This window comes from Cercospora kikuchii, assembly GCF_019650295.1.
Source record: "Cercospora kikuchii DNA, contig_00005, whole genome shotgun sequence".
Lineage (NCBI taxonomy): Eukaryota > Fungi > Ascomycota > Dothideomycetes > Mycosphaerellales > Mycosphaerellaceae > Cercospora > Cercospora kikuchii.
Genome location: NW_025408586.1, coordinates 2,343,275 through 2,357,104, shown reverse-complemented (window position 1 = coordinate 2,357,104; position 13,830 = coordinate 2,343,275). Strand labels below are relative to the sequence as shown.

General features: G+C 52.2%; 7 protein-coding genes across 7 annotated transcripts; 2 read left to right on the top strand and 5 right to left on the bottom strand.

The window, feature by feature from the left end:
- Nucleotides 1-112: 112 nt before the first annotated feature.
- CKM354_000868900 (uncharacterized protein) lies at nt 113-1,069 on the bottom strand (the record flags this gene model as incomplete). The annotated part of the gene is made up of 1 exon (XM_044804079.1): nt 113-1,069. The coding sequence occupies one exon, from the start codon at nt 1,067-1,069 to the stop codon at nt 113-115; it is 957 nt and encodes a 318-aa protein (XP_044660014.1).
- Nucleotides 1,070-1,587: 518 nt separating this feature from the next.
- CKM354_000868800 (uncharacterized protein) lies at nt 1,588-2,880 on the top strand (the record flags this gene model as incomplete). Its single annotated transcript, XM_044804078.1, has 1 exon — nt 1,588-2,880. One exon carries the CDS (start codon nt 1,588-1,590, stop codon nt 2,878-2,880), a length of 1,293 nt encoding a protein of 430 aa, XP_044660013.1.
- A 1,889-nt stretch (nt 2,881-4,769) lies between these two features.
- CKM354_000868700 (uncharacterized protein) lies at nt 4,770-6,668 on the bottom strand (the record flags this gene model as incomplete). Its single annotated transcript, XM_044804077.1, has 3 exons — nt 4,770-5,289; nt 5,342-6,386; nt 6,440-6,668. The coding sequence occupies 3 exons, from the start codon at nt 6,666-6,668 to the stop codon at nt 4,770-4,772; spliced, it is 1,794 nt and encodes a 597-aa protein (XP_044660012.1).
- A 1,240-nt stretch (nt 6,669-7,908) lies between these two features.
- Nucleotides 7,909-9,060, bottom strand: CKM354_000868600 (uncharacterized protein; the record flags this gene model as incomplete). The annotated part of the gene is made up of 2 exons (XM_044804076.1): nt 7,909-8,589; nt 8,641-9,060. 2 exons carry the CDS (start codon nt 9,058-9,060, stop codon nt 7,909-7,911), a joined length of 1,101 nt encoding a protein of 366 aa, XP_044660011.1.
- An 879-nt stretch (nt 9,061-9,939) lies between these two features.
- Nucleotides 9,940-10,947, top strand: CKM354_000868500 (uncharacterized protein; the record flags this gene model as incomplete). The annotated part of the gene is made up of 1 exon (XM_044804075.1): nt 9,940-10,947. One exon carries the CDS (start codon nt 9,940-9,942, stop codon nt 10,945-10,947), a length of 1,008 nt encoding a protein of 335 aa, XP_044660010.1.
- Nucleotide 10,948: 1 nt separating this feature from the next.
- On the bottom strand, nt 10,949-11,846 carry CKM354_000868400 (uncharacterized protein; the record flags this gene model as incomplete). The annotated part of the gene is made up of 5 exons (XM_044804074.1): nt 10,949-11,032; nt 11,082-11,235; nt 11,291-11,457; nt 11,512-11,570; nt 11,633-11,846. The coding sequence occupies 5 exons, from the start codon at nt 11,844-11,846 to the stop codon at nt 10,949-10,951; spliced, it is 678 nt and encodes a 225-aa protein (XP_044660009.1).
- An 840-nt stretch (nt 11,847-12,686) lies between these two features.
- CKM354_000868300 (uncharacterized protein) lies at nt 12,687-13,810 on the bottom strand (the record flags this gene model as incomplete). The annotated part of the gene is made up of 3 exons (XM_044804073.1): nt 12,687-13,287; nt 13,340-13,555; nt 13,608-13,810. 3 exons carry the CDS (start codon nt 13,808-13,810, stop codon nt 12,687-12,689), a joined length of 1,020 nt encoding a protein of 339 aa, XP_044660008.1.
- Nucleotides 13,811-13,830: the final 20 nt, after the last annotated feature.

Sequence of the window (13,830 nt, the reverse complement as noted above, 5' to 3'; positions counted from 1 at the left end):
TATTGTTCATAGACGCCCAGCAGCTTAGCCACTAAAGCTCGGGTCCATTGACGTCTCACCCACTGCGTCTGTGGATAACCCGTCAATTCATGCCCCATCACAGCGATTTTTACTATGGTAGACCTAGGAGGCGCTTGACCATCTCCCAGGCTTGTTCCCACGTCAATTCCGGGTGGTCTCGTCGGTAAGTCGCTATCAAATATTGCAAGATTGCGTCTTTTTGCTGTCCTTTCTCTTCCCGCTTTTGGTACTCTGTTCTGTATTGAAGTACCAATGTTCTGAATTTTTCTTGCTCCTGTGCTCGCTGAACATGCTGAAATTGATCGTTCAGAAAGCCTCTGGATTCTCTATGGACAAACCCGACATCGTGGACCCGGGCTGAAACTGGGATGCGCATTGGCTCGCCGTAGTTGATTCTTGACATCGCGTGAAGTGCTTCTGTTGGATCGCTTGGTTGCACCCGAATCGCATTTGGCACCATGCCTCTTCCCCCGTCCGATCGGCCGGGTCGTTCGCTCGGATCGGGCTTTGGGGGATCTTCCAGATCGCCTGTGTACACAATGCCGTGCTCGCGCTTCTTCACGCCATCCCTCGCAACACCCTGTCTTCCATAGTTCACAATTGGCAGAACTAGGAAGTAATCGCGACCGGGGATGGGCTCCTCTATCACCACGTATCTTCCAACGCCCGATATTATCCTATTTTCGTCTTGGACGTTACTCAGGTATGCGGTTGCTGCAGATGATCTTGGCTCCGGTTGCTCGCTTGGCCGCCACATCAACACGCGGAACAGCCGAAACCAACCTCGCTCCCGCTGCTGGAAACTACGTCTTGGAATGAGGTTTGCTGACGCGCCGGGTTGATGGGGATATTCCGGCGACCTGGTGCTGGCGGACGTTGCAGTGTTTCCTCCGGAGTTCAGGGAAGGTGTAGTCCCGGGAGTGCGAGGCGCTTGTTGATCTGCCTCTATCGTGCGTCCATCTTCATAGATGAACCGCCGATTGACGTGGTCGATGTAATAATAAGCATTGCGATATGGGTCCCAGACCCACTGACGATCCCCGGACATACTGTGCGTTCATGAGTGATGCACCATCGCAGGCGCAGACCACAGTCATGCAGGCCAGTGTCACGATGCGGGAGGAGAACGCTGAGGTTATAGCTGCCGATCTCGGTTCAGCCTGATCAAATGCAAAGCCGGCCATGTGCGATATCATGCGGGAATTCGCATGTGATTATTGCGAACGCACGGCATCGAGCAAGTACCCCGGCTAGCCCACCTGCAAGTCGCTGTCGCTGGTGTGCACTACTCGTTCGAGAGCCAGCAGAGCTCGAAAACAGATGCAGATGCGGCGCAACGGAAAGTGAGACCAGTGGTTGGAGCTGCACCTCGGTTGCCACTAATTTTGGCTGTGAACCTTGTTTGATGTGGCGTTTGCAACTGTCGCCAGCCGGTTGCTCAGGAGAGCAACGTGCCGCAAAGGCTACTGGCATGTGCCCCGTGCCGTAGACTTCATGCCTACACTGGGTTGTGAAGACGTGTCAGTCTCCCTCTCTACGTGGAAGAGCCATGAGCTCGAGAGAACAATGCCATTTTGGCTGTCCCAGGCATCCGCAACCACGCCTTTCTGTGGAGAGCAGGGCTCGTTTGGAGACCAAAGCGACAAGGATGGGCACACTCACACGACCGAGTCTCAGGGAGAGCTTCAGGACAGCGCATTGAGCTACAATACGTCTGCTGTTGGAAGGACATCACAATTGGGATTGGACAGTTCAGGTTTGCAAAGTGGACAAGAAGCCGCCACAACTGATGACATCGCGCAACAGTTGTGCCGACAATTTGCTCACCTACTGCGCAATCGTCAGGAAGTAGCAGATGCACGATTGGAAGCACAACAAGCGCTGCAGCGTTCAAATGCTCTTCGTCATTTGTTTTGCGAATCTCAGCATAAATTGATGAGTTACATACGCGACAAAGCTCCCGGAAATGAGTTTGACAAGGACCAATTTTTGTCGCTGTGCAATACAGCTATTACTGATTCGAACGCCGCGGATGCCCAAGCCATCACGGCAAGTGTTGTGCAAGGCAAGCTGAGCAGTCTGGAGTACGGATTACGAGAACTGGAGGCCACGTCTCTTCAACAATTGAAGTCCCTTTTGATAAGAACTGGAGCATGGGCCAATGCGCAGCTTGAATCAGAATGCCTTCAAAAAGATCTCCCCAAGATTTCGCAGCAATCTCCCTCGCCAATTATAGAGCCCCTACTAAAGTCGTATTACGCCAGAGCAGGACAGGTTGGGCTTCTTGGAGAAGAGATGGCGGACCTTGATACTGAGTACCAGCAAGCACTCAGTCTACGTACCTTGAAAAGCGACCAAGGAAACCCACCGAGCGAGCCTGAAACACACTACGAGCAAGAGTACAAAAGTTCGAGAGCTGCTATCGAGAAAAGGCTCGGTGATGCCATCACAGCCGCTGAAGATGCCAAAAGACAATGTGTCCTCGCCGATCTGGAACCAGACCCCTTTCTATCGGACACTTCGTTCGACGATTTCAGGCTCCCCGAACCACTCCTCATCACTCCTGCTCATGAAGAGCAGAATGTCCACGGGCATTCGGAAACCCCCAATTTGGACAATTCAGAATCCGCCAATGCAGACCGCAAGCAGGCAATGGTCCTGCAATGGGCGAGCCAGATACCTGCCGTTGACGAGGAATGCACAGTACCTTTGGTCACGAAGGAAGAAGTCGACGCCATAAACCGAATTGAGCTGGAGAAGTGGCCATTCCAACATGTCCAGCGCCCACGCAGGCACAGCAGCGAGAGCCATTTACGATGGAAAGGCAATGAGTCTCAGAAGGAACTAAATGACATTTGACGGGTTGGAATGGCTACAAAAGTCTCTTCATACGGAATAGCATTCTACTCGTGTACATTTATGTAATGCCATAGATCTCAGCACGTCCACGAATTTTCTTGGCGAGAACAAGAATACTGAGGATGGACTACCGACTGAGATTGCAGCCCTTCTGAAGCACAATATTCGTGCATCGACGAGACTATCTCGCCTATGCAAGGAAAATACTATAAGCACAGAGAGCACAAGAAGGTCTGGCACCTTTGCTGCTTCTCCCTTGGCCCGCAACGCCACAAACACGTTCCGAAGCGAGCTCCCTTCGCTGCAGTCTAGCAGGAGCCGCGCATAAATGGAGTTCCCGCCGGCGACAGTCCTGTATTGCCACCAAATCAACATCGTCAGCAACCGCGATGCGGCAGACACAAGTCAGCTGGACACCACAAGACCGAATAATCCCGAGCCCTCGTGTCGAGCACCACCACGAGTAGAGGAAAGCTGCGCGCCTCGTGCAAGCACTTGGTCTTACTGGTCGTGGAGCTCCCGCGCAAGGCTGAGAAGGAGTGCAGCTCGAAACTCTGTTGGCATGGGCGGCTGCGAACAAGGCTGAGGATTAACCGGGCCGAAATTGGGCATCAAATTGATGGAACGGGTGTCCAGGCCTCTGGCTCCTACCCACGAAGTGACTTGACACGTAGGACTCATCGCGAAACGCATCTGACACGCAGTTCAAGACTACTCGTGGTTTGTTGATTCGGATCCGAAATCCTTGGTATGCAAGCAAGATTCACTGCTGTGGCGCTAGCTCTCCCGCAGCATGTGATTGCGGGGAAACGCGGAGAGCTGGCGGCAAGAGAGCCTCACAATGTGCTGTCTATCGTCCGGAGATACATACAATCTATACACGAGGCTGAAGATTGCCGCTCGGTCCTTTATCGAAGAGGCAGGTCGATGCAGTGGAGGAAAGTTTGGGCAGAAGTACTTGTGAGAGAAAGACGCTGACTTTCGGTCTTGCGGAGTTGGCATCGCATCTCGACGCCGATCGATCATCCATCATCGATCGTGTGAGCTGGACGATATGACTCAACTGCAGTTCGGCAAAAGAGTGCAAATAGTAGGCAGAAGCAGCATAAGCACAAGGCTCAGGCCAAGCCGAGCACGGAGTGCGTAGTGTGTATCCCAGCTTTCGAAGAATCGGAAAGTATTGTATTTCGGCGAATGACGATTTAATGATGAAGTCTGGATATACGTCACGTAGTATTGCCACGAGATCCAGGATCATGGCATTGCCTGGAGCACTTGTACATAATATTTTTGACAGAGTGAGAGCAGCCTAGCATTTAAACTAGCTTCTGAAGGACGCAGTTTCATACAATGTTCAATGAGAGCAAATGCGCCTGAGTGACCATAGCAGCAGCCTCGAACTTGCATCGCCTGCGTGAAGTCCAGAGATGTTGTTAGTACGAAGTGATGGCAAGCATTTACTTCGTCAGAATGAGGATGCATCACAAAAAGCGTGACCGGGATAGCGAATACGAATGGTCGATATGCCTCACGGGTTTAATCAAGGCAATGGACGATGACAAGTGACTAGTATCACTTATCCCTAAGGACCAGTACTGACTATAGAGTTCATCGACCCACGGCAGCACCGAATGTTCGATGAATCAGCGCAGTCAGATTATCGCTCAAACGAGAAGGAAATGGCAATGATCTATTCAGTCAGTATCAGCTACCCTATGTCTCTACCACGCACTTTTCTCCAAACACTGATCTGATCCCCGCCCACCAACGCTCCAAAATGCAGACAACAAACAAGAGCTGACAGACCCGAGTCAATACCAGGTCATTTACCGGTACACACAACAACACCAGCATAGGTCATTACATAAGATCGCTGTAGCACTCTGTCTCTAAACTCCAGGAGCATAAACCTTGCCCTCATGCCCCGTAGCCAAATCCGTCAAACCCTCCCAATTAAAATGCTCCTGCCCAGGTGTCCTCACAACATCCCACCGACTCGTCCTCTCCTTCTCCGAATCCTTAATCAACTGCCCACCCTCAGGCGCAAACTCCTCAATCCATCTCCTCTTCTCCTCGCTTCGGACTTTGACATCACACTTAAATGGCTTACTCATCGTGATGACCCAAGGAGCAGTCTCGTACCAAGGTATAGGGTTCTCTGCTGCGTGTTTGCCTTCGGGTCGCTTGATTTCGAAGGCCCAGATGAGGTGGCCGATGAGGCCGAGGAGTTCGCATTGGGTGAGGTCGACGCCGGGGCAGGATCGGTTGCCGTAGCCGAAGCCGCGGTCGCCGTTGAGGTTAGGGAACTCAGTCAGAGGTTCTTTGTAGGTTGGGTATGAGGGGTCGAGCCAGCGTTCGGGGATGAATTCGTTGCCGGAGGGGTAGACGGATTCTTCGCGGGAGATGAGGCTGAAGTAGTGTTAGCAGGTGGTTTCTGAGAGTAGAGGAATGATGAGCTTACTAGTGGTTCGCGTGGCAAATAGCGCCTTTGGGGATATGGTAGCCTTCGTAGACATCGTCTTCCATCACAACATGAGGGACACCGAGAGGTGTGGCTTGTCGCCATCGCACGATTTCTTTGACAGTTGCTCGCAGACGCGGAAGGTTTGGCATATCGGACATCTCGGGTGGGCGATTACCGCAAACGCGATCAATCTCCTCGACGACCTTTCCTTGCCAGGATGGGTAATGGCACATAGCAGTGAAGAATGCATGAAGTGGTCCTCCAACAGTAGCGATGGCGACGAATGATGAGGATCCAATGGCGTGTGCTGCTTCGTAGTCGTCTAGATGCTCTGTGCCCTTCTCCTTGGTTGTCCAGAGCTTACTCCAGCAGTCGTCACAGTTTCCCTCATTGGTCCTCCTTTCCACATCTTTCAAGGCCTCAACGAATGCATCCGTCATCTCCTGCCTCCGCTCTGACTCAGCCTTCTTCCAAGGAGAGACAGATTCGGGCAGGTTGGCCAAGAAAGTCAACTTGTTGATCACAGGTCCAGCTGGAGACACGGCCTTCAGGATCACAGGGATGATCTTCAGCAACTTGCTTCCGTGCTGAGGGTCAGCCCAAGCGACACCAGCGATAGTCCGCGCACAGTGCACAAGCATGTGTTCCGACCAGCGTTCTGGCTCTTGCAAAACTCTTCGAAGCGTTCTCTTGTTTTCTTGACTGGGCCAGTTGTAGAACGTTTTTGGAGTAGCATGCCTCATGATGAGATGCATGAAGTTCTTATATCTTCGGAATTTCTCGCCGTAGCCCATGAGTGGCAGAATCTCAGCACCCTCGCGCACGCCAACGGCAGCTGGAAGTTCGTTGCGATCGCAGTAGTTCTTCTGGCGTGTGACGAAGAGATCTCGGGCAATCTTGTCGGATTCGATCCAAATGTGAATGACTCCCATCACCTTCCACTCGTAGATTGGGCCATATTGCTTGTGGAGGCCACCAAAGTGCCATGCTGCTTCGATACCTGGTCCTGGAACATCCCAAAAGCGGCCGGCGTATGGAAGACCTGTTCAGAGTCAGCCTCATCTCAGCTCTCATTCATTTCGCGATCCATGATACCTGGTAGTCGGGGGAGTGGCTTCACTCCAGCGGGTAGCCTGCTCTTGCTGCTGAATACTCTGGCGATCACCAGAGAGATGACAAGCAAGAAGATGAAGACGAATTTCGGCTGCTGGAAAACCGAAGTCGTAGCTGTTGTTCCGGTAAGAGGATCTATGACATTGACTTGCGAGGACGATCCAGTAGCGCTGGCGAGCATGTGCTCAGCCGGCGACTTGACTTGAGCCATGATGGTATCCCAGTGTGGAGGTGGTCCAGATGTCGACTCGATGGATATTGGAATCTCTTCAAAGACGTCCACAGAGACAGAGATGTACGTCCAGCGTAGGTCTCAGGTGGGCAGGGCCGGGGTGGGCATCAGTTTTATCGGACATGATCACTCGGCCGCAGCGAGGCATGCCGCATGCAGATGATGAGGTACGGCATCCAAGGGCATCGCGGCGAGGATGACCGCAGGTACGCAAATGGGCAGTTCCCTGAGTGACACGGCATAGCCGAGTGATCGAAAGTAGAAACAGATTGCTTGGTGAAGTCAGAAGTCCGGAGAATAGAGTGGAGAGCCGCGAGGGGTGCGGTGAGCTGAGTCTAATGAAATGGCACGCCTATCATCAAATTTTAGGCGGCTGCTTACCTGAGACGTCGCAAGTTGTGTTCAAAACGTGGAGCAAGGATCCGATCCCGACGCACAGTCCTTTATTTAGCAGGAGACGGGCCTGGCGACCACCGGCCTTGCGTTCTTTCACATGCGTCTCGTTGGCAATGAGAGAGCGGTCCAGCTCGCGCACGAGCGTTGTCCTGAGCAGTTCGTGGGCGCCCACAGCAAGCCACCCAACAAGACAGTCGGCATAGAAGGTATTCTCCTCGCGCAATGCTTTTTTGCGTATGCTTCAGCCCCAAGAAAATTTGCCCGACAGACATCATGTTCTGCCAACGCTCTGACCCTTTGATCTGGATCTGTTCGATGTCGGAACGGGTCCATGTCATCCGGCTGAGCCTCTGTGATGAAGGATGATGTCTACTGAGCTGTCACCTAACTGAGACTCGGGACCGAGCTGATAGACAAGTCGTCTGCGTGGAAACAATTTGGAGATCCGGAGTCTTGGTACACAATCCTGCCTGCAGATCGCTTCCAGCCGGAACGTTTCCACGCTTTCTGCAGGTTTGCGCCAACCAGCAACAACCATAAGAGGATGCCGCATTGCGCCTTTACAGAAGCCCGTTGCATTGGATTCTTGTTGACGCTGTCGCTGAGCGGCATTTGTTTCGGCACGATGACATCGTACATGCACTGGACCAAGAAGTGTTTGCGGCCACGAGCTGTCTCTTCAGAATTACCATGGCACCAATTGCGCCAGTTTGAGGGATAAACATGCTGCTTCGCGATGGGTTCTGCGTCTGCGGACGAAATTTCGTGCGAGCCCAAGAAGATCTTCTCAATGTGCGTCATGGAGCCAGATCTGCTGGCGGACTCATTTGAAGTTATCCAGAGAAAAGCCTCCGTGACCGCTATCTGGCGCGGCATTACTCAACTCCTCCTCCAGCTTCTTCTCGTACTCTTTCACCACAGGATGGTCCACTTCACCGACACGAACACCGCTCCAGTCGTCCTCATATCCTCGATCAATATGCGGCCATGGCCCGACTGGCGTGATGGCGCGAGGATTGATTCCCGCATGACTCTTGGTATAGTTCTCCTTGATGTGTCTGAAGTCGGTCGTCTCTTCAAACGCTTTGTTGTTCCAATACAAGCCCCTCAACCAATTGTACAGCGTCGGATACCCATATCGTATCATGGACAAATTCGTTTTGAAGTGCTGAACATAGACCACATCGAATCTGATCAAAGTGCAAAAGACGCGTATGTCGACTTCAGTCAACTCGCGACCAAGGATGTACGGCCCATCGTTCGATGACGCGAGTTTTTCCAGCAGGTTGAGGACCGCGAAGACGGGCGGGAGATTCTTCTCGTAGGTCTGCTGATCGGGCGCAAAGCCGGCTTTGTACACACCCGTGTTCAAGTCGCGCTGGAGGATCGGCGCGAGCGCATCGATCTTGGAGCGGAGATTCTCGGGGTACAGGGTGATGTTGGCGAGTCCAGGTGGGAGAAGAGGGTTGAATGCGGTTTGCAAATCGCGAAGCAGTTCGTGAGACTGCACTCGTTAGCATGCCGACCAGGCCCGCACATGCACAGCTTTGCATACCTCATTGTTGACAATGGTGTTCAGCTTTTTGTCCCAGAGCACAGGCACGCTGTACCTGCCCTTGTATTCCTTCTCCGCTTTGAAGTAGACCTCGTGCATGAACTTGCTGCCAAACAACTTGTCCCCAGTCGCGCCTTCGTAGTTGTCGTCCGCATCGCTAGTATTGAATTTCCAACCCGGCCATCCCTCGTCATTGCCCTTCGGATATGGCCGAACGATGCTCGTTTCGATTCCCGCGTAATGCTGGAGTTGCTTAAGATGGACGACCAGATTGGCGCGGTGGGCGAATGGGCAGAAGAGGCCGATGTACAGGTGGTAGCGGTCCTTCTCGGGCTGGAAGGGGCCATGGGCAGTAATCTTGCCATGAAATGAGTCCTCGGGACCCGAATGCCACGACGGTGGAAGTGTGCTGTTCGACATGGTGTGCTTCAGTGGTGCTATGCTGTTCGTGAGCTGGCGAGTGAGTTGCGTCAAACGTGAGAGCATCAATGGTCAATGAGAAATGTATCAGATGTCCGACTTACGACCACCGTCTCTGCTTACATTAACAGCATCATGGAGCTATGCTGTGTCTGGTCAATGCGAAAGTGGGAGCTCGCTGTCGAATGATTGCGACATGTCCATCGTCGGAACAATTCCGCTGCCGTTCCGACCAACTTCGCTGCCCGTCCCAATCGTCCTTCTCTCTCACACACCACGACCAAGGCAATCCATCATCGGAGTTTGCTGTGCTTGGGAACATCGATGAGCGCTCCAGCCGCGACACACGACCGAGACTGAGACCGGCTTTCTCCAAGCTAGTGATGTTGAGGTGCACAGAGTTGGAAAACCCCCCCGCCCACTTCTCCTCAAACTAGCAATGCTCAGGGCAGCAACCAACATTGATCACGATTCCAGCGTACCAAACAGCTGACAGTAGTCCGGCTGACTTGGTGCACCATAGATCGACGATGAGAACGTTCTTGCCCAGCATGTCGTGGGCAAGAAATGCCTCTGAAAGGTTGCCCCCCTCAAGATCTCCTCAGGTCCAGCTTGCCCTGCGCACTTTTGCAGCACTGGATACTTGACGCACTTCTATTTGGCGCGATAGCCCGTTGTCACTGATCGTCAAGATCATCTGCACTCAGTGTATCATATGATATCTTCCCAAGGCAGAGCTACAGCTCCAGGTACATACGAGCTTCCCGGCCCGGCTGCAGCTGGCTTAAGATCAGCTCGCCATATATCTTTGTGCTCCCATGCAGTGCACAGCTCTTGAAACCTACTCAGCAATAACGCCGAGACCACAATTTAATCAGAATGTCAACCATGAAGCCCATCTTCGACGCTTACCACCAACGCCAAGCCGCCCTAGAAGCAACCTACTCCACCAACCCCTACGCCAAAGGCATCGCATACATCTCCAACGAAATCGTCCCTCTCCACTCCGCTTACATTCCCCTTCTTGACCAAGGCTTCCTCAAAGGCGACCTCACCTACGACGTGGCCAGTGCCTGGAACGGCCGCTTCTTCCGCCTCGACGACCATCTCAGTCGTCTCGAACGCTCATGTCAGAAAATGCGTTACCGAATCCCCATATCTCAAGAAGAAATGAAACGAATCACAATTTCCATGCTTGCTAAATCCGGTATCAAAGATGCGTATATTTGCTATATGGTTACTCGTGGCCTGGAACGTATTAGTAATACTCCTCTGGGCAAGAAAGCTGAGGAATTGAGTAATACGCTTTACATCTGGATTTCGCCTTATGTCTGGGTTATGTCGCCTGCTGCACAGATGGATGGATCTGGAAGTTCTGTGATCACGAGAACGGTGAGAAGAACGCCACCTGGGGCGTTTGATCCTACTGTGAAGAATTTGCAATGGGGAGATTTTACGAGAGGGCTTATGGAAGCGGCGGATCGTGGGGCGATTTATCCGTTTTTGACGGATGGGGATGGAAATTTGACGGAAGGTGCGGGGTATAATGTTTGCGTTGTAAAGGATGGGGTCTTGTTTACGCCAGATCGTGGGGTGTTGGAGGGTGTGACGAGGAAGAGTGTTTTGGAAGTTGCGAGGAAGGTGGGGATGGAGGTGAGGGTGGAAGTTGTGCCCGTGGAGTTGGTTGATCGCGCTGATGAGATATTCATGTGTACGACTGCGGGAGGTGTGATGCCAATTACAAGTCTTGATGGGCAGGAGATTGGAAGTGGAAAGGTGGGCGAATGGACAGCGAAGATTTGGGATGGGTATTGGGCGGCTCATGAGCATCCAGATCTGAGTGAAGACATTAATTATGCTGCTGACTCTGGTAGATTGAAGCTGTAGTCTAGGTAAATTGGCAATTGGTCTGATCTGTAATGGCAACGTTGTCGAGGTTGGAGCCCTGCTTTCTTGCGCGCTCGAGCCATGCCTGCGAAAGGTTAGGACTTTGCATCACAACAATTGTCGGTTGCACTTACCTCGATGCTGGCGTTCGATGGATTCTGGTTTCGGCTGAGGAGGAAGAGAGTTGTGAAGTTATTCGCTTGCACGATGGCAAAAGCATTGTCATCGTCAGCAGCAACCTTGCCATGACAATCATCATCGCCACTGAGGCCAATGTCTTGAACAATGCTTTAAGATTGTTAAAATGTATTTCGAATTCTCAACGTCAGGATGAATCACATACTAGTTTGGACCTGGGCAGTCTGGGCCAGGTTGGCCAGGGAATTGTACTCGCAGCACACCAACGTGTCCGTATCCGGCATAAGGAGATACTGGAGTGGCAGTTCCCTCGATCGGGATCTGAGTGCCGTTCAACTCGCAACCATTTTGGACGTTTACTGTGCCATTATCCTATCACAGCATCAGTTGATCGATTCGGCTCGGTCTCTGCTTCGATCCACTCACGTTCAGAGCATAATCGGCGAAAATGCACTTGCAGCCTGCAGTGAAAGGTGCTAGAGTTCCTAGTCAATTGTCAACATGAGTCCGTGCAAGATTTGCTTATTCCTCACGCGATTGGACTTACCGGCGACTTGATACCAGCGGCCGAGATATTCATCCAGAACGAAGTCATCGGTAGGCTTGGGGTAGAAACATTGTCCATCATATGTAGCACCAGTAACTGCTGGTGCGGCCTGAGTGGAGTTGTCGCTGCTTTGACGCTTGTGCAAGCTTCTGTATGGGCCTGACGCCGATGCGGCAGCGGCCAGAGAAGCAACAAGAAGTCCGGAAGTAATCATCTTGACTGATCCTTGACAGAGAAAAAGGCAAACTGAAGTGTCCGATGAGGTGAGGTTGCACCCCAGCTCTTACCTTTGTACGCCAGCATGGTAGAAGTAGCGATATTTCGCCGAGTAGAAACCCATCGACGTCGTGCAAGACATGTCACCACCTACGCGGCGACTTGGCCTTGAAAGAAGTTTATGCCAGCCACGTTTACGCATGGCGAACGCTGAAATCGGGTTCTACACGATGCATCTCGTGCCTTGACTCTGCCGGAAGATCGAGCCGACCGGGTAAAGTTATGGGCCTGGTGCTTGGCCGTGTGTTTTGCTGCCGTAAACAGTGACGACGCCCAGCCTTTTCAATGTTTCCTGGGGCTTCCGCGGGGGTCGTTCGTCCGTAACTTGCGCTTCAGTCCAATCACCGACTTCTTGTTTATTTTCTTTGGGAAACGCACTGCACGACCACTTTCACATGATGGTGGAGGCGAACATGACTCTCAAAGTTCACACAACGAGGAGGTGAAGAAATGGAAGCGAGCTGCGAGGGCTGCGAACCAAGCCGCTCAACACCGTCCGACAACGTCCTGAACGAGCATGAGGTTGTGGACAAACGAGACGGTGGCCATCGATCATCGATGTATACCTTTCAACAAATGCTACGCCCCGAGAAGTTGCAACGTAGACATGATGTTCCAGTTTCTCCAGCTGCGCTACGCTCATGGCGCACGAAAACCTCGGACATAGCCTTGCGGACCTGACTTGGCTGGTCTACTGACAAGCAGAATGGTACTCGAATGATCGTGATCTTTAGAAGCACCGAAAACGACTGAAGTTACGTACAAGGCATTCTAGCGACTATGCCTTGATATACGGGATGCCAGTCAGCTTGAACGTCCGCTCATTCAACACTGGCTTGTTCACCGGCTCAAACCTCGAATGAGGATCGTCTTCACCATCCCTCTTTGCCATGTTCGATCCCACATGCCTCGCATTCGGCCAATGCGTTGTGCCCACAAATCTTTCGAAAGCATCCTTCTTCCTCACCAAGTCTTCTTGCGTGGCATCTGCGACTGGCATGTAACAAGTGTACACAGCAAATCGAGGCTGCGACGTGCTAGAAGGAAGGTTGTAATGTGGTGTCCTCGAGTCCCAGACGAGCAAATCACCTGGCTCGGCGCACACCTTCTCCCACTTGTAGCCTTGATTATCGAGCCACTTCATGCCTCTCTCGGTGAAGCCAAACCACTCTGGTGTCCATGCCGGAATGCGTGGCTCATCGATGTGAACTCGGTGGAATTCTTCTGAAGCGAGGTGGCCACCTTTGCAGACAATGAGACCTCCATCCTCTGGGCCGTTGGGCAACAGATTCACAAGTCCCTGCAGACAGCGGAAGCCAGGCTTGAGAGGATCTTGGTCTTGATGTGGCCATGGCTTGTTTTCTGGAATGTCCTTGCGACTGGACAATGATCAGTGAGGGTAAGATTCAAAAAGCTTCTCCTGGTACCTACTTCGGAAAGCTGAAGTTGATGGCATCAAACGATACGATCAGGTCCTCTGTATCGTACACCTTCTCGAAGGCTCCCACAACTCCTGGCTCGCCACGGATGGCCCAAGCGAAGTCTTCGTGCGTGACAGCGTATTGGAGACACATTCCCTTTTCGGTGATGTGCGGAAGCTTATCTTTGTGAACTGTGGAGAGGTCGTTCCTGTCAAAGCCGAGATTGCTGTCTTTCCGTCAGCTCCAACACAACGATTCTCCTCACTTGAAAAACTCACAAGCCTTCGAGCCAGCCGAACATGGCATCAGCATACTTCTCTGCTCGCTCCTTTGGAATTGCTCCTTTGATCACTGCATATCCGTCACGGACCAAGTCATCTCTCCAGTCGCCATACTTTGGATCTGTTCCGTCGACTTTCAAGGCCTGGCTGGTGGCCACGACTTTGAGAGGCGTAGTAGTTTCTGTGATAGTTGCTGACATTTTGCAATTAGCACTTAGAA